At 58.4% G+C, this 22358-nt stretch overlaps 1 protein-coding gene across 4 annotated transcripts in view; it reads right to left on the bottom strand.

Moving 5' to 3' along the window:
* The window catches only part of ZBTB16 (zinc finger and BTB domain containing 16), a 64785-nt gene extending 46884 nt beyond the window's left edge, over positions 1 to 17901 (bottom strand). For 2 of the 4 annotated variants that reach the window (XM_075035184.1, XM_075035188.1), the window contains exons 1-2: positions 17771 to 17901; positions 15922 to 17259 (exon numbers count right to left, since the gene is read on the bottom strand). In XM_075035184.1, coding sequence (XP_074891285.1) covers positions 15922 to 17189 — 1268 coding nt within the window. In that variant the 5' untranslated portion in view covers positions 17190 to 17259; positions 17771 to 17901. Of the gene's footprint in view, positions 1 to 15921; positions 17670 to 17770 lie in introns of those variants that run through there. The other 2 variants (XM_075035187.1, XM_075035186.1) reach the window with 2 other exon arrangements.
* Between the last annotated feature and the right edge of the window lie 4457 nt (positions 17902 to 22358).

Genomic DNA, 22358 nt, shown 5'->3' with positions numbered 1-22358 from the left:
CCCAAACCTTTGGAGAGTCTGAGCTCTGAAGTCAAGGGGAAGAGTTTTCTCAACTCGGGACTAGTCCCAGTCCATAAGCTGAACTACGGTTGGCTGCTCGCACGGTGGAAGCCTCTGCTGCTGAGGCGTTGGGGCATCTCCTGCGCACTGGGATGCAGCCGACGGGTCCTCGGCATCGCACTGGCGACTGCCCGGGCACTCAGTCCCTGCACCCTCGGCTCGCGTGGCACAGCGCTCCAAAGGTGCCGACCCCCACCCATAAAGAGTCGTGTGTTTAGGCAGCCGCCTTCCTTCCCAGGCACACAAAGTGAGTATTTAAACCCCCGGGCTCCGCTCCCGTACCTGCTCTGGGGAGGTGACAAATGGAAGTAGAGCAGAAACCCACAGGGTGGCCGACAGAAGCCCTGAAGATGGATGAAGATGCGACCCGATCTCTCATCCTGCCAGCATCCCTGTAGTCCATATTGTCAAATATCGTTGCCTGCGTTATTTTACCCCCTGCGATGGGGTGCTGCTGGGTGGCTTTGGGCAGCGCCACTGTGCAACACTGTGCTTGGCGAGGAAAAAAAAAATCAAAAAAAATCAAGGGGTGCTGTTGCACCCTCTCCTGTGAGAGGCGGCTGGGTTTTGGGAGAAGGTGAGCCTGCGAAGCACAGCCCGGGCACGCGGAGCATTGCTCAACTGCTCTGCAGGCAGGTGTCATAAACAAGCAGGCACATGGCAAACATATCGATTTCCCGGAGCTTATCGCGCAGCAACCGGTGCTCAGTTACCAGGCTACTTTAATATGTAATTTACTGCAAGAAGGGAGAGCGGGGCTGAGGGCGGCTGAAATATTTACTGTGGGATGGACGGGGAGGTTGAAGGTGCGCGCCGCGCTGCAGGCGAGCAGGAGGGGAGGTACGGTGTCTCTTGCCTCTAGCCGTCCTTAGTATTTTCCAACTATTAAAAAAAAACCCCAAAAACCTTGCCGCTGCGACGGAGTGTTTACACAGATGCTATTAATCTTCTTCTGCAACTGTTTACGCTATGAAAATACAGTCTCAGCTGCCCGGGCTCTCCGTCTCCTTAATTTAAATTCAGATGCTTAATTTCTGTCAAAACAGAGCCCACCAAAATTACCTCCATCCATTTCTGGTGCCTGACTTGCCTTGTCATCTGAGATCCCGCCCGGCAGAGCAGGGAGGGAAACCGGGCGGGAGCCTGGAAAAGAAGGGGAAAGGCTGCATTTGGAAGGCTTTTCTCCTCCAGCCCACCTGGGACCAGCCATGAAAGCAAAGACCAAAGCCAGGCTGTTTTATATGCCCAGCCTGAGATAACAGTCCCGTCCTGCACCCGGTTACCTCCCTTGGACCGGCAAAGCCCAGTGGGACGGAGGGGATGCTCACCCCCATTCAGCCCCTGCAGCCCAAGAGCAAAACCAGGAGGCAATCGCCCTCCCGGAGGCACGGCACCATGCAAACCATCGCCACCTGCCCTGTGTTCGCCCTGACAAACAAAATCCAGTCCCTGTCTCTCAGGTGATGGAAGTACATCCATTTCTGTATGTATTTCACCAGCAAGCCAGCTTCCTACCCGCAAGCAGAGTTTTATCAGTGGAAGGAGCCATCCTCTCCCCCCGGCACCTCCAGCCATGTCCCAGGCGTAAGGGCATTTTGCAGATGCGATGCTCAAGGGAATCCTGGGACCGATGGGAGGCTTGCATTTTCAGAGCATAAAATTTTTAAAATCCTCTTTATACAGTGCCTCTCAGTAGATCTTTTGGAATTTACAAGATAAATACTGGTAATTTGATTCTTATCTTCTTCAAATCCAATTCTAAGGCAATTCTGTGTAAAGGACACTAATTATAGCCCGAGGGGAAAGAAAAGGTAACCCATCAGTGAGAACACACTTGCAACATTTAAAGGGGTATGGGACACTGAAAAGTTAAATAGATTTCAAATCTGCTCTTGCAAGAACATTCATTTGTTGGGTGAAAATTATTCTCTGCACCGTTCCCGCTCCCTAGCATGTACTTTTGGCGATTGGCTCAGAGCTGCACTGGAAATAACGGCAGCCAGGTTTGCATCCAGTCTGCTGGCGCTTTGGCTGTCTGCAGATCTTTTAAAGGCTGCCCAGTCGTCCGAGAGCAAGGCTGAGAGAGACAGCAATACCAGGGATAACCGAATCTTTACGCACAGACAGACATGTTACTTTTTACCCTTGCCTCCCTGGCATTATTTACTAATGAAAAGGCACAAGTTAATACGCACAGGGGAACGCGATTGGCGGCATATGCTGAGCATGGTAAAAACATTAAGCCTTAGCCCAAATATTATGTATTTTCCAAAACACACACCTAAACATGGGCCATTCTGGCTCTGAAACGTGACCAGGGGCCAAGAGCCCCTACGCGTGCTCTGGCCACCCAACGGCTGCCTGTTTACTGCTGAAGAGCATCCGGAGGAGGACAGCAGGAAGACTGTGCCGGCCACTGCCGCACAACACAGTCCGAACATTACGGCACCTATAAAATAATAAAACCCGACCTCGGGACGCGGAGCCAGCATGTGGCAGAAGACGATGCAGGAAGAATCAAAGGGATCTGGCAATCCAAAAGGGTCTTGTTTAACGAGCGCCACGGCGTGCCGTCGCTCCACAGAGCCCAGGGGAAAAGCCCCTGGACCCAGAGAGGGGTTGGTACCCAGGGCACAAGCATCCACGGCTGCAGCATCTCGACAGGCAAGAGCTGAGTCGTTAGTTGGGCTGAACAACCAGGACCGGCATAGCTCACGATTTATTCATTCTGGGGGAGGGAGGAGAGATGCTGTTTCTAAACCGTCAGGAGGCTGGCATTAACATCCATCGTTAGCATCCCTCTGAAGACGATACGATTATTTCTTTTAACACGGTGACACTTGCAGCTAACTCATGTCTGACCCCACCAGCGCAGGGCAGACGCTGTACGAGAGGTGACCAAAGGTAATTGAAAATACAAGCACTGTGGATCGGAGCAGAAGAGCTGTCTCAGCAGCGACCCTCGTCGCAACAGGTGAGAGCGATGGCATCCAGAGGACAACCGGCACGCACCCACCCGGGGCGCATGGTAAATCAGCGCTTTGCCAAGGCTGCGTGTCGGGGACGGCCGGGGGGACTGGGGGCACGCGAAGCAGCAGAGCCATGGTCCCAGGAGGCACCGCTGCCGTGCATCTGAGTCCGACCCCAGCCTGGCACCGGGAACCAAGACGCGTCCCGCACAACAGACTCCACGCAACATCATAGCGAAAGGGGAAAAAGCACCCCAGCCCGCTACAACAGCTTGCAAAATAGCCCTTTTTCCCAACATCATGTACGCAAACATTTCCTATTAGCCCGCTTCCATGATTCAGCAATTCAAGTCCTGGTAATAAAAAGTGTGGTAATCCACACATTTGTGCGGAAGAATGGCAAATTCATGCCTTCAATGACTTTTGAGAGCTGTGCTATTAAGAAAAGACATTTTCCCTTTCTCGCATTGAAGGAAAAATACAGTTATTTAAAAATGGCAAAAGAATCAGCTCATTAGTTAATAACAGCGACAAAAACCCTACCAGGGGAAAAGCGAGTGGCTGCAAACCAAAGCAAGAATTAAGCCGATGTACGTAAAGAAGGAAAAAACCGCCTGGCCCCGAACCTTAAATTAGCTGGAAGAGAGGAAGGAAAACTTCCAAACACAAACAAGACCCTGCAGCAGCCCCTACCATCGCCACTACAGCCCAGCACGATGCCCTGACGGAGCAAACCCAGTGCCCTCACAGCCCGGCCGTGGTCCCCCAGCACCGGTGGCACCGCTGGCTCCAGCCAGCACCCACCTGCCTGTGGAGCGGTCCCCTGCTGAGCCCCCCAAGGACCAGGTTGCTGGGGGGGGTCCACAGCATCCTGGGTGAACCAAGGCTCAGCACCACAGGGGGGGCTAGGCATCATAGGGAGGATGCCGGGCATATTGCAGGGGCTGGAACATCACGGGGGGATGCGGGGCATCGTGGGGACATGATGGGGGGCACCAGGGCTCGGCTTGGGGCTGCGGCTGACCCGGGACGCGCCTGGGCTGGGGGACGCCTTGCGGCATCCGGCTGCTCTTTGTCTGCTTGCCTCTGCCCGGGCTCTCGCGTTGTCACCGCTGTCATTTCTCTCGCCCTCCGCTTACTTATGCGGAAAACGTGGTTTCCGCGTGAGCCGTCGCAGCACAAAGGAGCCCATACAAAGACGCACTTGCCGCACGTTACACCCAAAGAGGAAGAACTGAAATGCCCCACAACACCACCGGCCGCAAAAGGCGATGGTACGCGGCACGGATGGGAGTGCAGGCGAAGCACCAGGAGCATCCCTTCCCACGGTGGCTCACGGCAAAGCAAATCCTGGCACAGCATGGCTTTCCATGAGAAATCCTGCTCGCGCACACAGGTGCCATCTTTTTGGTCGGGTGGAAAATCCTTACCCCACACCACAGCCCAGAGACTCGATCCTGCAGAGCGCGTTTGACGCCAGGGACTAAAATGCCTCATCCACAAGAGCACCGAGGATGCAAACCCCACTCATGGCACATCCACGCAAGAAGCTGCAGCGCTGAGGACCGGCGGCTGGGCACATCCAACCCAGGAGACCCCCAGCCCAGGCGTACAAACACAATGCAACACGGTTTGCTTTTAATGTTGGCAGGAAGAAAGTCCCCATCGCTTGCTCTAGGTCAGTGATCCTTATCAGCCCCCACCAACTGTATTTGCGGGTGGTACCAAACGCCCAAGCAAACGAAGTTGGGGGGGGCGGGAAGAGGAAAGCAAATGAAGCAGAGGGGGGAGGAGAGGAAAGCCAATGGTGTTTGCCTCCCGGCCTTAGCCCATGATGCTCGCCTGCGGCAGGGCGGTGAGCAAACAGGGTCCGGCACATCGGTACCTGCGGCTGCACGACACGGCATTGTGTGCAGCGTTTGATGGCCCCCTCCCCGACACACGTATCGCTAGCGGGAAGCTCGCCGCGCACGGCCGCTTCGTTCACTTAGCAACAAAGGTGCTAATTAGGGAGCTGCTTTCCACCTCCAGCCGGAGGAGGATGCGGTGCAGCTGCCCGTGCCGGCAGTGGCCGAGCCTTCGGCGCTTGGCCAGCAGAGCAGACCCCGCCGTGCATCGCTTGTGCTATGGGATAAGGAGAAGGAAAGCATGCCAAGTGCCTTCCTCAGGAGACGCCCATTTCTGCTCCTCTGTGGGACACCCCCTGCTCAGCTGACCATCACCAGGGTCCCCTCTTTTGCCATCTTCTTCCCATCTTCTTCTGGAGGGGCACAGCCGGACGAGTCCCTTTCCCAACGGCGAGGTCTGACGTGAGCTCTCCTCCCTGCTCGGCCTTGCAGCCACCCCGATGTGCTGGAGCGGCACCGGCCGGCCGGCATCCCCAGGCTCATGCAGAGCGATGCCCACGTCGATGGCACACAACCCGCCAGAGACCCCCACTTCCCCCATCCATGTGCTGGCTGGTCACGACACCCACTCCGGGGCAGCCCGCAGCAGCTCCCACCCCGCTAAATAATGCATTGGCCAGCCCTAATTAACGCAAGGGAAGGATGATATACATTTCTGGGCTGCTTTAAGTTACACTTGGTTAGATGCTGAGGGAAGAGCCGCCTCCAGCGAAAGGGTCAGATAAGCCAGAAATCAATACAAGCGATTGCCTCCGCATCCCGAGATCCTGGCGCCCCTCCACAGCTCCCACGAGCAGAGCTGCGGGCATCCCACGGGCAGAGCTGCGGGCATCCCACGGGCAGGGCCGCGGGCAGCCCCAGTGCTGCCCCACTCTTGCCTGGGCTCGGGTACTGCTGACTCAGCACCCTGCGGGCTGGGAGCTGCTGGTGGCCCAGGTCCCACCACAGCACCCATTGGCCTACACACGATCTTCCCGGCAGCCGCCCAGAAACGTAAAGCCCAAACCCTCCCAAAAAAACCACGATGAAATGCTGCCCTTCGGCCAGGGTGACAACGAACTGAAAGGCTGAGGGAAGGCGAGGCAAAGCCAGAACAGCGTTTCCCCATCCCTCCCCTGGGAGCAAGAGGACACAGGGACCCAGAAAGCAAGAACAACAACTCCTTTTCATTTTTTTTTCCACGGGAAAGGTTTTCAACCAAGTTCAAATTTTCCCGAGAAAGATTCCTGCTGGAGGGAAGCGGAGTTTCTGCCAGCTTCATCGCACACCGCACTCCTGTGCAAGGCAACCCACGTGCAAGACAAGCAGGAGCTGGGCTCCAAGCACCCACCGCCTGAACCCCAGTGAGACGGGGCAGCTGCGGGAGCCCCCCCGCCACCCCCCAAAAGGCGAGGGCAGTGCGGACAGAGCTTGCACGCTACAAGTGCCTCCGGCCACCGCTCTCGTTCGCAGAAGCACACCCCCCTCCCCCCCCCGCCTTGGTGCTTGGGGTATTTTCTACGAACGGGGGGAAGGAAGAAAGAGAAGAGGAAATCACCGCGTTACTGGTAAAAATAGCAGAACACCCAGTAGGGAGGTACAGAGGGTTTCGGTTCTGAGCGCTGCGCCGTTTCGCAGAAAGGGGCCCCGGCGTGCAAGCCAGCGGGCGCCCTGCCGCGCCCCGACCACCCTATGCCGCCGTGCACCGGGCTTGCCACGTGCCACCGGCAGGGAGGACCTGCCGCGGCGCTGGTGATGCAGGCGGCACCCGTGCCCTCCAGCTGACCGCAACATCGTACGAGCGGGACCGCGTGCCGGTGCCGTGCCGATGCGGTGCGGGCAGAGGGGGACCGGCGAGGCGTGGGCGTTGCACAATGCCTGCGCCTTATCTCTCCCACGCAAAGGCAGTTTGTGTGTGTTGCGCAGCAGGCTGAGACCGCAGCCCGTGCCCAGCCGGAGATAAGATATCCGTCACCGGCGCTCGCTGCGCTGCGCTGCCGGCAGCGAGCTCCCGCGGCCAGCCTGAATTTGTGCGATTTGTGAGCCGTTTGCTCGCTCGCTCTGCACCGAGCATCCCCTCTATGCAACCCCTCACCGCTTCCCTGCTGGCTTGCCCCCATCGGGTAGCCCTTTTCTGGACCAACTCGAGCAGCTCGTTCCAGACCTGTGATACACCCAAGCAACTAGGATGCCCAGGCTCACAGCCATCCCCGCGCCCGGGCCAGAGCAAGTCCCAGCAAACCCCCAAGAAGCCAATGGACCAAGCAAAGACATGCAGTAAAATCTGGACACCCATGAGATGTCCCGAAAGCCTCGTGCTGCCACATGTGCATGCTTCTAAGAAGACCGGCTGGGTTTTGGTTGGACTTTTTTAAGGTGCAGTCTGTGCTGCGGTTAAATCGAATTTCTTGGAGCCGTAGCCTTCACAGGTTTAGTCTGTGCATGCCAAAATTAGTAAAACCTGTCCTTAAATACCATAACAAAAAACACGTAGTAAGCGCTTTGCCTTTATTTATGTCAGTGCTGGTTGCAAGGAGGATGAATCACACTTCCTCCTTAGCACTCCTTTCTAATATGATTTACTATAAATAATGCGTGGAGAAAAGAATGAGGGAAGGCGACAAAGGGCAAAGCGCACGGAGCCCAGCACCGTCCCCAGACTCGGTGGCAAGAGGATAAAAGCACCTTCAACAGTCGTGATGGAGCTGCAAACAGCATGTGGTTTGTAACTGGGGTAGCACCTGGTGCATAAATGCAAATCTGAGACAAAATTAAATGACAAGGCAATAGTAATATATTTTATATATATATATATATACACACACTCACGTATATTAATTGCATTATGCCTTTAAAATATAGTTACTCAAAAAGCAACACAGGTCCTCACCAACAGCAGAACCCCTTTTTCACCTTCACAAAGCCCAAGCTTTGGGCACAGGGACATCTGCCGTGCCAGGGGTTGGCTCTGCCAGCCAAAGGGCACGATGCCGGGAGCCACGCGGGTGGTTCGGCGTGTGGACGGCTTTCTGCTGCCTTTCTGCATGTGAAGTGACTCGGACCTTGTGGCGTTGCACGGTTATTTCACAGGGAAATAAGAGCCCTGTGCTCCCACCAGCGGTGCCAGCAGGGACCACGAGCCCACTGCCCTGGGTACCCGCCTCCCACGGGGTATTTGTGCTTTTTCCGACCTTGCGAGCACACCAGCGATGGAAACGGTCTCGTGTTTGGGGGTTTTTTAGTTTCTCTTTGTCTTTCCGCTCGGTCGACGTCTGCCTTCTTTATAGGTCACCAGGGCAAAAACAGCCGTCCTCCTCCCTGCCACAAGTCGCCTTTGCAGACGGATGGAGGTGTATTTTTTCGAGATGGGGGTGCAGAGGTCCCCTCCGCGGCATGCGAGGCAAGTACCGTGGCATCACCTGCGCTGGCATCCTCCGCTCGCCCCCGTGCCGGCGTCCAGCGGCGCTCCCCCCAGCACTCTGCCTTTGCGCACGGGAGACGCCGGCGCGCAGCAAGCCAGCCGCTCCTCGTACAGCACTAAACAGAGCACGGGGTTATCAGCCCGGCTGATACACGCAGATAAACAGCCCATCTCCTGCGCTGACGCCGGTAACAAAGCAGGGTGTTTAACGCCGATTTATGGCGGGCGGCTCTAGCGAGGCTCAGTACGCCTTCCAGCGCTCGTGCCTACGTGGAGAAGTATTTCCTCAATTGCGTATCGCTGACTCGTTTGCTAAACAACGTGCCAATAAAACAGCAACGAGACGACGAAGGCCGATGGAAAACTAAACCAGCACAGCGGGGCGTGTATCCAACCATAATCTACTTAAAATCAGTTAAGAACACTACAGTGAAAATGATACGGGCGGCCTTGGCCCTTGGCCAGAGCGCAGAGCCTCGCGCCTACAACCCGAATTTTACGGTGATGCTCTCTTCTTCTTCAGCTGCAAAACGCCTGAGCCGGCGGATGCTCTTGTCAAAAAGAGGAATCCGCCTTTATTTGTGAAAGCACATGGTCCAGCAGTGCTTAATACTCTCACAAAGGTATCTGCTGCTCCCCACGTCAGCTGCAGAAGTTATCCAAAGTGCTGTGAGTGCAAACCGGCGTTCAAAAGCGATACCAAGCATTTCAGGCATGCTTCAGCCTAGCTAAAGATTATCCAGAACGAATCCACGCCCAATGCTCCTGAACGCCCCGCAGCAGGTCTCTGCAACCAGGCCCGAGCCCGGGAATAAGAGTAGATGTCATGACTGCATCGAAAGCTCATAAGCCTGTATTAAAAGGCATCTAACCACACGCAGATTCATCTGCCTTCTTTGCCTTTATTCAAAAGGATGCATAAACCTTTCTCTGTGGCTCGTGTTTCCCGAATCTCCTCCATCTGAATTTCCCTGCGTGCCACACTTCTCGTTTCAGCTGGTACCCGTCACACAGCCACTTTGCAACCGCCCGTCTCTACCGGGGCCGGCGAGCGAGCCGACCCCCAGAAAGCCCGACGAGACCCGTGAGGCGCGAAGAACGCTGCCGTCAGCAGGGGCACGTTGCTGGCACCCGTGGGCGCCGGGCTCCCATCGCTCGTCGGCTGCAGACCTCTGTGCATCCTGACAGTGCCTGCCCGGGACGGCAAAGGAGGGAGCGATGCCCAGTGAAGGACTAAATGCGACCATAAAGCCCTGAGCTGCCTAACACGGGGCTGGGGTTGGGGGGGGGGACCTTGCAGGCAGAGTGACACAAGCCAGGACTGCCGGGCGAGGAGGAATGAATGGAATAGGCTAATTTACACAGGAAGTGAGCACTTACCAGACCCTTCATCCCAACACACAAAACCCTCTGCCATATCTGGAAGCAATTACACCCAGTTAACATGATCTGCCTGCCACTAAAATTAACTGCAAACAGAAATATTTTTCACTTTTGCAACAGGAGATGCCATGGCCCCGTGTTTGGCTGCCGGGAAATATTTAGTAATTACTCATTTAAAGCCTCTCTTGAAACTGTCAAGGGGTGGGGGGTTGGGGAGTACAAGAAAAATCTTGCTAATTGCGAGCAAAAAGGAAAACGCAGATCCTTTTACTCTATCCAAGGAAAACAGACTTACGCACCGGCGTAACTACAGAGCCAACGTCGTGCAGAAGCAGGGAAGGCTGCAGGGACGCTCCATCGCGAACTGCCCGCGCTGCTCTGCACCATTCCCACGTGCCACGGGGAAAAGAAAAAAAGAGTCGATAGCGTCACCCCTGAAACAGCACAGGCTCACCGAGGGTCCCTCAGCGCAACCAATAAATACATTTTTAACCAACATCACTCTACGAGCCGTAACGAGAACTGAAAAGGCTGTGCAAAGCCGATCGAACTGCTGCAAGCGACATCAAGCGAGCGTGCTTTGGGGAAAAAGCCACCCCAAGTGTCCTCAATCAGGCAGGTTTTACACATCAGGGTCCCAACCCTGCAGGCCACGGGGATCAGCTGGCACAGAGCCACCCGCCCTGGTCCCTGGGGAAACGAGCGACGCTGGGGACGGTGGACGCACCCGGTCAGAGGGCAGGCAGCATCCCCATTGCCACCGTGGAAGCCCCTTTGCCATTGGCGAAGTGTCAAAAGTGCCGGACACCACCGCCAGCCTCGCCATCGGTAGGGAAGATGCAAAAGTTATTCCCGGGCGAGGGGAAAAAGATTTTTAAAAAATTTTAAAATTGGTCTTTTCTGATGGGAATCTCAGAGTTTTGCTTTAAGAGGCATCACCCACACAACTAAAATGATGCAGAATAACTGATGGAATAACACGGAAGCCGAAGGGGGCTTTTCCCCCTCCGCGCTAGGAGCCGAGTATGGAAACGGTTAAGTCCCCCACTGAATAAATCAAAAGTTCAAGGCTGCAACATACCATGCCGTATTCCCCCTCTGCCTATGACAAGAACCAGAGAGCCCCCGAAATCCCAAGCATCCTGAGCGGGGTCTCCGCCGGCGCTCACAGGTTACACGCTCGGGGTCAGCGCCGCGGACCTTAGCTGCAACATTCATTTCCTGAGCGGGGCACGTCCCCCTGCCCATAAAGCTAATAAGAGCTTCCTCGCCCGGCCGCCCCGCGCCGTGCGGCAGTGGCCAGGCAGCCGGGAACACTGGTTTCCATTAGCCCCTTATGATGCCAGGTGCCGCTAATAAGGCCCATCAGCAAGAAACAAGAGCTGCCAAGTCGTCTTCAGACTCTGGAAGTAATCACGGGCAGAGTTTGGGGGGCTGCTGGCTTTTTTTTTTTTCTTCCCTCCCCCCTTGTTTTCTATTTTTCCTCCCTTTTTTAAAGTTTCGGTGGCAGCGGAACATAAATTGCCGAACGCTTGAAATAAAATAAAAAACAACTACTGTATCGGGCTACCAAAATTAACGCTAATAACATCTCACAAAGCACTTGGGATCCGATTTATCACGTTTATTGCTTTAATGGTATCCTGCATCTGTTTCTCACTGTGACATGTCGAGCAGTGCCAACGTGCCTAATGGCATCAGTAGTACAACGCTCAGCTAATCCAGGCGGAAACAAACAGAGGTGAGGCTGGCAAAGAAAGAGGCGAATGCCAGAATACTTCCCTAGGCAGCTACCTAAAGTTTGCTACGGCACTAACATTACGGCTCCACGCGGACAGCGGACCAACAGGCTACACGTGACGGGGATTGTCGGGCGTTGCAATCGGGGCCTGGAGCCCCACGGGAAGCTGCTGTTTCCCTGAGTGGGAACATTCCGGATCAGCGGGAGCACCGATGCCTGGTCCTGCACGCCAGATGGGTGACAGCACCAATGCCTGGTCCTGCACGCCAGCGCTGCTGCTAGCGGCCAGGTAGATCTGCCGCTCCTCTGCGCTGCAGAAGGGGGAAAAGAGGGCAAAACTCTGCAGTTTAGGGCACTGTGGCCCTAGGTAGAAGAGCAAGCCTCCTTATTCCTACCCCAAAAATACTCCACCAGAGCACACGTCTTTTAGGTGACGGCTCAGCCACGAAACCTCCAAATGCCAAACTCAGACACGAGAACTGGGATGGAGGCTTTCCCCAAGGTGCACTCTGTCATACGACAGCGAGGACGGGCACCTTCCAGCCAAAACCGCTCCCAGGGGAGCAATTGCCTGCTGCCAGCCTCCGCTAGCCTGCCGACACCATCGCCACGAAGCACTTTCGTTTTCCAGCCGAGCATCTCCACCTTGCACAGACACACACATGGCAAACGCTGCCAGCAAGCCGCATCGCTACGGTGGGCGAATTCCTGGACAGCATCGGGGTTCAGATGCTCGGCCGTGCCACCAGTGAACTGTATTGAATTGCATCCCCACCTGCAGCCTTCACTGTTGCTATAGACGTGAAAAAAATGAAACCGTGTCTTTTATAAAGTTTTAAGGCATTTAACTTCTCGATGACACATAACTCCGGGCTCAGCACGGCACTCGCGTCGCAGCTCGGGAGGTTTTTCTTCATACTAACAACACCAAAAAGGGCCACTGAACTATGGCTTTTTTTTGTCTGCAATTAGAAGCGATGATCGATACTAACATTAGATTAAGTCTGAACTTTGCTGAACCTAGGAGGAAATCTTTTATAAAAAAAATTGAAGAGTCGCCAACTCGATATACACTCAATTAGTCAAAATCGTAAGCTTGGTAAAGAAGAAAAAAACCCAAACCGGATTGTGCAGCAGCTGGTGGGTTCGGGGACCCAAAAACCCTGGTCAGGGCCAGTGCCGAGGCTTGCAGCCGCTTGGCCACCAAAAGGTCACGGCTCAGCGCTCTCAACTCGCCGGTGTTATGACAGGGCACAGGCGATGCTGCCACGGGGCCGAGGGTGGCCGCGGAGCCACGCTCCCGCACGGGGTCGGGGCAGACAACCATCCCTCAGGCACATTTCCATCACCTGGAGTGAGCGGCTCCCCCACGCCCTTGCCGAAGCCCAGCGAAAAGCCAGCCCGGTCCTTCCCTCTCCTTTTCCTGCGTGCATTTCCCATACTACCGAAGATAGGACCAACACTCAGAAGGCTCCGAGACTATAAACTTATATATATTTATACTTATACAGGCATGTGTGCGTGTAAACAAACATACTCGCCATATGTATACACTCGTTTGTGCAACGTAAACAGGCACAGCACCCGTTGGCTTGCTGAGCTCCTTGCAGAAAGAGCGGCGTCAGCTCTGGATGGGTTCGGGCTCCGTCTGTCACCTGCTGGGGCTTGGCATGTGAAAGCCATCGTGCCGGGCAGCCGAGCAGCCCGCGGTACTGTTACGTACCCCTCCCCGGCAGCTGCCCCCTGGCCCCCAGCTTGCTGCAGCTCGAGCACCTCCACATTCACTTTGAAGTCGGAAAGCAAAACCACAGCAGCAAATGCACAGCAGAAAGGGGTCAGCGAAAGCCGCCGGTTGACAAGCAACACCGCGGTACTCTCGGCACATCCTGCCCCCACCGCCAGCCAGCTCGGGGAGGTGGTGCCAGGACCTCAGCACGGGGCGCAGACTCCCCCAGACCACCTCTCCAGCAGGCACTGGAGTGGAGAGGAGCCTGTAGCTGGTATGGTGCAGCTGCCACCACCGCCAGAACTGCTCCGGCAGAGAGCTACGGATCCCAGTCTAGTGTAGATGCTCTTTAACAGCTCCATGAATACAATAGGATCCCACAAATCGTCCCCAAACGGTAATTTTCACAAGGTATTAGAAAGCAAATGCTATAAAAAAGCCACATGAGACCATGTCTACAAACACACACCGCCTTGGATTTAGACCCTGGGGGTGGGGGTGGGGGGGCAGTAAGTTCATTTGACTGTTACCCAATGCCTTTCAACATGGACGGTCTCGCGGATCAGTTTAAAAATGGCTCAAAGGATTTGGCTCACCCTGCAAAGTTTGCCAGCGCCAGGTAATCTGTCAGAAAGCAAGAACAGGCTAACAGAGTTTGGCGCTGGCTTAAGCAATTGCCTGCGAGGCTTCGCTTGCAAGGGACGACACTTGGCTCTGTGCTTCAGTCAGAGCCGGCGAGCCCATCGGAGCACGGCGTGTACCCAGCCTCCCGATAAGGATCACGAATAATTAAGAAATAAGCTATGACCCCGCAGCCGTGGTTGCCAAAATAAGCCAAGCTGGGGAAGGCACTGCGAGATACAGGCTGCTGCATTGGACAAGCTGGGCCACGCTCTCCCACCTCCCGACCGCTCGGGTGCACGGGGAAGGATCCGACCTCACAGCCCGCCCTGCCTCGGGGCAGATCCTTGGCCAGCGGCAGGAGCAGCCGGGCAGCCCCAGCGTCTCTGTCTCCTGCAGCCGCACCGGTTGCTGCTCTTGGGCTCGGAGGGAGAAAGGGAGATGCTCGAGACCGCAGCAGAAAGGCACGTTAAAATTCTCTCTGAGCCTTCACTGCAGCTCTCCTCCGGTGACGTTCGGTCTGCATCACCGCACGGCCGGCCGGGGAAGAGCCGCACCGAGGTGGCTTCGGGCACGCTAACCACCACAAGCCCCAGCTCTCCCGCCTCTGAGACGGGGGAACAAAGCAGAAAGCGGCTGTGCACCCGCACAGAGCCGGGAAACCCCTCCGAGGGCCGAGGGCTGCTCTCAGCGGGGTCTGCGCGGCAGCTCCGAGTCGCTGGCCGGACCGAGAGGTGACGCTGCCAACACTCGCAGACCCGTGCGGGGCCAAGAACCCCGGAGTGGCGGCTGTCGCCCCGCACTGGAAATGTTCATGGGCTGAACATGCGGGGAACCGCCACTCGCGCACCCGACGCCGGCTCCGGCGCATCCCGCACCGCTCATGGGCGGCAGCCTCCACAGGCGGCGAGCGTGCTCTCAGCACTGGCTCCCCCACCAGAGGCATGCGCCGGCACGGCCACCGTCCCTGGAGCGCGTTCTGTGCGTCGGGACTAATTAACCTGTTGATTCATTAAAAATCCGAGACGGTGCGCAGCCCGAGGAGGCTGCGAGCAGCTCCAGCACTGCACCGGTGCTGCCTTCCCCCGGGCCGGACGCTGCCGTCCTGCCGCGGGGCTGCAGCCGCACCGGGGGCCAGTGCTGCGCAGTGCTCGCCGAAGCACGCCCAGCACCAAGGGGTTTGACCGGCGCTGCCGACTTAGGTGCGGTAATTAAAGCCAGTCCGCTTCCCAGCCAAATCGGGGAACGAGCTCTGGTCCCCGCTCCCCCAATCGGGAGACGGTAAATGGGGGAGCACCAAACTCACGTGCCCGTCACAGCCACCATGCTCCCACCCCGCAGCAGCTCCCCAAAGTGCGGGGCTCGGCGTGGGCACAAAGATCCACCCCCACCCCGAGCAGGGGAGCCCCGAAATTGCAGCCGCAGGAGGTTCAACTCCAAACCCGTCCTCGCAGGGATGGACCTGCGACTCTGCAGCAGCACGAGCCCTCCACGCTCGCCTCAGTGTTAGCCAGCCTGACCTACGTGTTACTTTGTGCAAAGTGCAAGCATTTCATAAACCGGGAAGCTGAGCGGCAGAAAACTACCAGGCTAGCAAGGCACTGCACGCAGCGATCTCAAGCATTGCCACTGCGGCCGGGCGCGGGGACCCCGCAGGTCTCTTCTCCCGCCCCTTGCCCCGCACAGACGTGCCCGGGTGCTGGCGCGGATGGGATCGGCTTTTGGCAGAGGGTGGGCGAGGGCTGCCTGACCCCACGGCCTCCCTTCACGTGCGGATCCCTAGCTCAAACGGTAGCGACCGTGAGCAGTTCGGGGCGGACGCCAGTCAGGGAAACCGGCGGGGTCTGTGCTAGCAGGAAACACCTACGGCCCGAGCCCCGTCCGGGCTGTCCTCCCCAGCCGGCGCTCGCTGGAAGGAACCTTCTGGCATGGCTGCCAGACCTGGAAAAGTTGCGACAGCCGTCCCTCTGTGCGTACCGCTGTTGGGTCCCGGTTTTGGGCTACGCGGCGGGAACTTCGCGCTGGCAGGCGCGGTGCCCGTCCGGAAACCGAAATCCTCCAGCGAGATCCCACCCGCCTGGTGCGGAACGCAGCGGCGCGCCGTCGGCACTCACCTGTGCTGCTCGAGGGTCTCGTTGTCCGGCAGCTCTGCCCCGCACACGCTGCACTGCTCGCCCAGGGCTCTGCTCTCCGTCTTCATGCCGGCCGCCAGCTCCCCCAGCTTGCTGAACAGCTCCCGCTGGATGAAGCCCTGGGGCAGCAGCCCCCCGTAGGCGCTGAAGTCCATAGAGACGGCCAGGGCCGGCTGCACGTGCAGGGCGGACGCCACGGAGGGCGGCACGCCGAGCACCGGCTCAGTCTTGTGGTTCGGCAGCAAGGAATAGATGCCCAAGGGCTTGTCGCCCTGGGCAGCGGCGGCGGCGGACGGCTCCGGCCCCAGCGGCAGCCCCTGGCCGGGCTCGGGCGGCGGCTCGGCGCCCTCCTCGCGGGCGTAGTGCAGTTCGCGGGCGCTGGTGATGACGCTGCCGCGGGTCGGGGTGCCGGGCCCTTCCTTGCCCTTCTCGTCAGGTTTCTCCCCGCCGGAGGCGCCGGGCTCGGCCGTCTGGGGGCTGTTGCGGCTGGAGGCGTCGTCCACCTGCATCGCTTCGGTTTTGACCTCGGCGAGGCCGGGGGGGCGGCGGGCGGCGGCGGGGCGCGAGTCCTCGGGGGCGCCAGGCGGCAGGGCACCCTGCAACAGCGACTGCCCGATGGTCATCAAGCTGTCCACCGCCGCCTTGGTGGGGCTCATGGCGGAGAGGGGGCCAAAAGAAGCGGAAGCGGAGGGGCTCTGGTCCGCCGCGGCCGCCGGCAGGCTCTGGCCAGCCGCACCGGCGTAGCCGCTCTCCTCGCCGGTGGGCTTGGAGACGAAGAGGCCCTTGATGTACCTCGACTTCCTCTCCTCCTCTTCCTCAGCGGCGGCGCCTCCGTCGGCCATGGTGACCTCGGCGTCATTGTCCTCGGAGGCCTGGATGGTCTCCAGGATCTTCAGGCACTGCTCCTCCAGGTACTCGATCTCCAGGATCTCGGCGGCGTAGAGCAGGTCGTCCAAGTCTTCGACCTTGGCCTGCAGGGTGGCGGTGTACGCGTACTCCAGGATCTGCTGGAACGTCTTTGGCGAGAGGAAGTCCAGGGTGTAATGCTGGCTGTTGCGGTGGAAGAGGATCTCGAACATCTTGCTGGTGCAGGCCAGCACCGTCCGGTGCGCGTGGAACTCCTGGCTGTCCACCATGATGACCACGTCGCACAGCGTCCCCGCCAGGCGCATCTGGTTGGCTTTGTGCAGCAGCCCGGTGGGGTGGCAGGGGTTCTGCAGCTGGATCATGCCCATCTTAGTCAAATCCATTGCGCTCCCGAGGCTCACTCATCAGGGTGCCTCGCCGTCGCTCAAATCTGGGACTAGCTTTGTGTGCCGACTATCTGCGAAAACAAAAGGCGGAGGGGGGAGAGGAGCGGGGGGGAGAGAGCGGGGAGGGGAGGGGGGGGAAAGGGAGAGAAAGGGCAAAAAAGAGAGGAGGGCCGGGGGAGGAGGGGAAGGGAAGGGAGGGGAGGGGAGGGGAGGAGAGGGAGGTTAGCCCGCAGCCCGGCGGCGACTCGCCGAAAAGTTTCTGCGCTGGGCTCGGCGGAGCCGCGTCCCCGCCGCTGCCGCCCGGGGAAGGGGGCGCGTCCCCCGCCGCCGCCCGCCCGGCTCCGGCTCCGGCTCCGGCTGCGGCTGCGGCTCCGGCTCCGGCTGCGGCTCCGGCGCGTCCCGTCCCGCCCGCGGGGCTCCGCCGAGCAGCGGAGCCCCATCAGGTGCGCGGCGGGAGCCGGCGGAGCCCCGTCCCCGCGGGCGGGCGGGCGGGGGGGGGGGTGGTGTGGAGGGGGGGGTGGCCGGGGGCGGGGGGGGGGCCCGGGGCAGCCCGCCGCCCGCCCCCTGCCCGCACTCACGGCGGCCGGCGGCTGCTCCGGCAGTTCGCACTGCCCGCTCTCATCGCCGCCGCCGCCGCTCGCCGCGCCGCGCAGCAAATCACCGCGGCGCCGGCCCACGGGCCGCCCCGCGCCCACGTCAGGCCGCCCCCACCCACCCCCCCACCCCCCCCGCACCCCACCCACCCCCCACCTCCCCCCCCGCCGCCGCCGCCGCCGCCCGCTCCATCTTGAGTGCGGGCGCCCCCCCCCGCGCATCCCCGGCCCCGCCGCGGCACCTTGCGGGGCGGCGAGCGGAGCGGAGCGGAGCGGAGCGGGGCCGGGGCGGCGGCTGGACAGCGCTGCCAACAACAAACATGGAGGAGCCGAGGCACCGGGGAACCGGCGGCGGCGGCGGGCTGCGAGCGGGGGCCGCCCGCCCCGACGGGCTGCGCCCACCGCCCCACCCGCGCCCTCACCCACGCGAGACAAAAGCCACCGCGGGGGTGGGGGACGGACCGGGGGGGTGGAACACGGGGACACCGGCCCCCGTGCGCCGAGCCTCCCCGCCTCGCCGCAGTCCGGATTTAAGAGCCCGGCCCCGGGTCACCCGGCGCTACGGGGAGGCGGGCGCCCAGATTTAAGAGGGGGAGGAAGGTAAAAATCGCCCAGAACGCCAAGTTGCGGGTTCGGCGACAGATTTGGGCCCGGTGCCGTGCCGGGCGTGACGCGACACCGAGGACGCATCGCCCCGATAAAGCTTATTTTGCCCGGATTAAACCCCCACCCCGCGTCGGCCCTGCTCGCAGGTAGGGACGTGGCGGGTCCCCAACGCCCGAGGATGGGCGACGGAGGTCTGCCAGCAAAGATCGGCGACGGCAGCCCGGGAAAGGGAGCAAACCCAAACGGGCAGGGGAAAGGCCGGCGGCTCTCTAATACCGACGACGACAGAGAACGGCAGCGGCAGAGCGTGGGCCGCGCAACGCCCCGCGCCGAGGCGGCTGCTCCCCGGGCAGAGCATGCTCGGCCGGGGTCAGCGGTGCCCGCACTCGGGGCATCCGAAGGCCCGTGTCGTCTTCAGGGGCCGGCGGGGCAGGAGCAACGCAGACCTCTCCCTCCCCGGCACTACCCCCGGCACACCGCAGCCAGCGCGGGGCCCGGCGTCGTCAGCTAAAACAACAAATACGGACGGTATTAGTACAAAGATACCCTTGGGGTAAAGCAGCGCAAATGTAATCTAAGGAGAACGTTATGGGGAAGTGTGTTTATAATTATAATGGGATTTAATGTACTTTGGGACCAGATGATAGCAGTCATTTAACGAGAACAGCCTAATAACAGAGGCCTCACAATGAAAGGCGGTGCTGCTCGGGTTATTAGACGCGTACGATAACGCAGCGCTCGCGGTAGTATACTTAAGGGTAAGGCATCAGCCACCCCTATTTTTGGGGGGGGTTATAACTCTGCCGTTTTAACTGGCGGAGAGCGAAAACGCGGAGTGCAGGCAGCCAGCGTGCCTGCAGTATGGTTTTTTTAATTGCCTGATACTGCTCGAGTTCCTCCCCCTCCCCGACTTTTAAATCCAAATGACTGAAAGGGGGGAAATAGCGAGACAGTGTGGTTTCAGGTGTTTGTTTACCCTCCTCTAACTTTTAAAAGGCTTGATTTCGGGACTGAAATTTTGCAGACGGTTAGGGGTATGTTTTTAGCGTAGCTCGCATGAAATTAAGCTGCATGAGTCCCATTAGCAATAATGGAAATCCCACGGCTAAATTCCCAGGCAGCATCCTGAAAATTAACCCCCAGTCCTTCCCGTCAACTGGTGCGTTGCGCTTTTTGTTGCTCCTCTAACACATATAGTAAAAGCTACTGAGTTGTTTAAGAGACTAACTTCCCGCAGCTGCCTTGCCCAAAAGGTACCCGCCCGCCTGTCGACCCCGAGCAGGGAAACCCCCCGCGTCCCGAAGGCCTCCCCAGACCCCCAGCATGCCGCCACGTTGGTGTTATGGCTGGAGCGGGCTGGTGTCTTTGGAGACCTCCCTGGGCAGCGGAGGCTTTGAATGCGAAGGTTGTGTTGCCTTCAGAGGCAAAGCAAGATGAAAGAGCTGGTTAGACGACTCTGGCCAGAGCATCCTTCTGCAAGCCACGTTTGCCAGCCAAAACCTACAAGATCCCCTTCACTTGGGGATTTCTTCCCTTGCCCACCTCTCTGTCAGAGCGGGCCATGCCAAAGCAAGCTCTGGAAACCCCAGACCTCGCCCAGGCACCACGGAGGTCTTTTTCCCGAGCCCTCCAGCCAGCCCGTGCTGCCTCTGCCTGTACCCGAGCTCCGTTTCCTCCCAAAGTCTTACAGTCTGTTCCCCCCACGTGCCTGTGCACACACGGAGATGGCAGATTCCTTGCTGGCAAGAAGACAGAGTGAAGACAGAGTGATTGTAACACGCATAAAACGGGAAAAAGCCAGCAACTCTTGTCCGTGACCTCCAGCAGCAACTCCCTTTCCCCCAGCAATGCCCCCCACATGCTGCACAGGGGAAATACGAAAGAAACGCCAACTCCTTCCTGCAGAGCCTTGGCAATGGTGCCCACCACCTCGCTTATGTCGGGTGCCTCGCTCCGGAACGGAAAGAGCCGATCCGGATGCATTTGCAAGCCAAAGAGGAAAAGCAAAAGCAGCCCCGTGCCTTCGCGCCCCAGAGAAGGGAAGGAAAACCATCTCCCAAGTTCCAGCACCAGACCTGCTGGCATGCCGCGAGCCCGGTGGCTCCAGGGCGGGAGGTTCCTGGTGGAGCAGGAGCAGCCCCAGTGGCCCTGCAGGGTGGGGGGGCAGTCACAGGGCTGCCCAGCACCTGCAGCCCCCCAGGTGCAGCACATCGAGATGCCGAAACAAAGCTCGGGAAGCCACCCCTGCAGCCTTGGGGGTCATTTCCCCGCGCCCTGGCGCGGGAGTTAATCGCTCGTCACTTCCCCCCCCCCAGTACCTTCCCTTTCCCTCCCATCTCTCCCCATCAGTTTCCAATTTATTTACTTTTCTGATCTTAATCCCCACCTTGTAGTGTAACGTGTTTATTAGAAAAGAACCAGCACGTTAAATGAAGCCAAGCTGGGCTCTCATGTTAAATAGCAGTCACGCCCAAGTGCCTCTCCATGTGCCATTACTCCAAGTGATTGAGGCAATTTCTTCCTCCGCCACGAGTTTCAGTTGTAAATCTCTCAACCAGATACGGGGGCAATGATGTGCTGCCTGGTGCGATTATTATTAACCTCCAGCATTAAGCTCGTGAGACGTCCATGGTTTCTCGGGAAGGTCTTCCTGTCAAAGGGCCAGGCGAAGCACGGGCATCCTTCCTGGGAAACCTAGGGATCCCTTCAGATCCACTTGTAGCCCCCAGGCCTGCGTTTATTTTGGATGGGGAGACGTGAACGTTGGCTTGCCTGACAGAAATAGCCCAGTAAACATCAGTGGGCCTGCAAGAAGAAAAGCTCCACAAAGCATGGATAGGGCAAAGTCATGGCCTGGAAGTATTTGAGGGATGCCAGCACGAGCAGCTTCAGGCTGCTCCTCTGGGACTCAGCTAGGCACACAGAGGATAAAAATAAAACAGAAAAGTCTCCAAAGTTACAGTAAGAGAGGAAATCCCTTGTTCAGGGGGATTAGCCCACAAAAAACCATGGCTGAAGACAACTTTTTGGCAAGCGGGTCCCCCAGCATCATCCATCCTGCACCAACAGGAGGGAAGGAGGACTCCCCCCAGCTGGCTCCCCTCTGTCACCACCCGAAACCCGTGCACAGGCAGCTGCTCTTTTCCCTCTCCCCGGGGTAAATGCCCTTTTCCATCACCTGCACTCCCCCAGCAATATTAGACAGACTCCTCATGCCCTGCTTTCCACCCCAGAGAGGGACGCAACGAAATGGCTCCCACTTCTCCAGCTTGCTGGGCCCTGAATTCGGTTGCCCCCAGCCCAGCTCTGCCCCCCCGACCTCTTCTCCCCGCTGCTTCGGAGAACTGGCTGGCACACACCCGAGCTGCGCACAGGGCGAGGGGACAGAACTTTCCTATGGTTTAACTCGTGCATTTTCTGATGAATAGTTTTGTTTCGCCTTTGGCGTCTTTGGAGGGTTCTCCAGTCTTGCTGGTGCAGAGCTGAATTCTGAAACACTGGAACAAGGATTTTGTGCAAAGTAAGATCTGTTTTAACGGAAATCAACAATCCATGACTTCTAAGAACTGGTTTTTGTTACCGCTCCAGGCTTCCAGAGAAGTTTACAGCATCCAAGCTCTCGCGTGCGCATGCACAGGACCAGGATTTTCTCAGGCGCGGTAGCTTCGCTCAGAGACGGGGTAGAGCATGGTGCTCCACTGTTGCACGCGGCAAGCTGACAGCTTATGAAAAGATGATTAAATGTGTTAGACTTTATTTAAAAAAACCCAAACCTAAACGCACAAAGCTGTTTGCAAGGGGGAGGGAGGAAAGCCGTGGCGGGCCCCTGGAAGGCTGCGCAGCGTGCAGCCACGGCGCGTTAAGCTCCCTGTGAAACCCATTGATTAGCACCAGGATCCGTCCAAGCCGTGCGGATATCGGACCCAAGCGCATTGTGGCGGCACGGGGGAGCGGAGGAGTCGGGAAC

Source organism: Buteo buteo, chromosome 9, assembly GCF_964188355.1.
Source record: "Buteo buteo chromosome 9, bButBut1.hap1.1, whole genome shotgun sequence".
In the NCBI taxonomy this organism is placed as follows: domain Eukaryota; kingdom Metazoa; phylum Chordata; class Aves; order Accipitriformes; family Accipitridae; genus Buteo; species Buteo buteo.
Note: the sequence above shows the minus strand (reverse complement) of the source record. Positions and strands in the feature narration are given on the sequence as shown.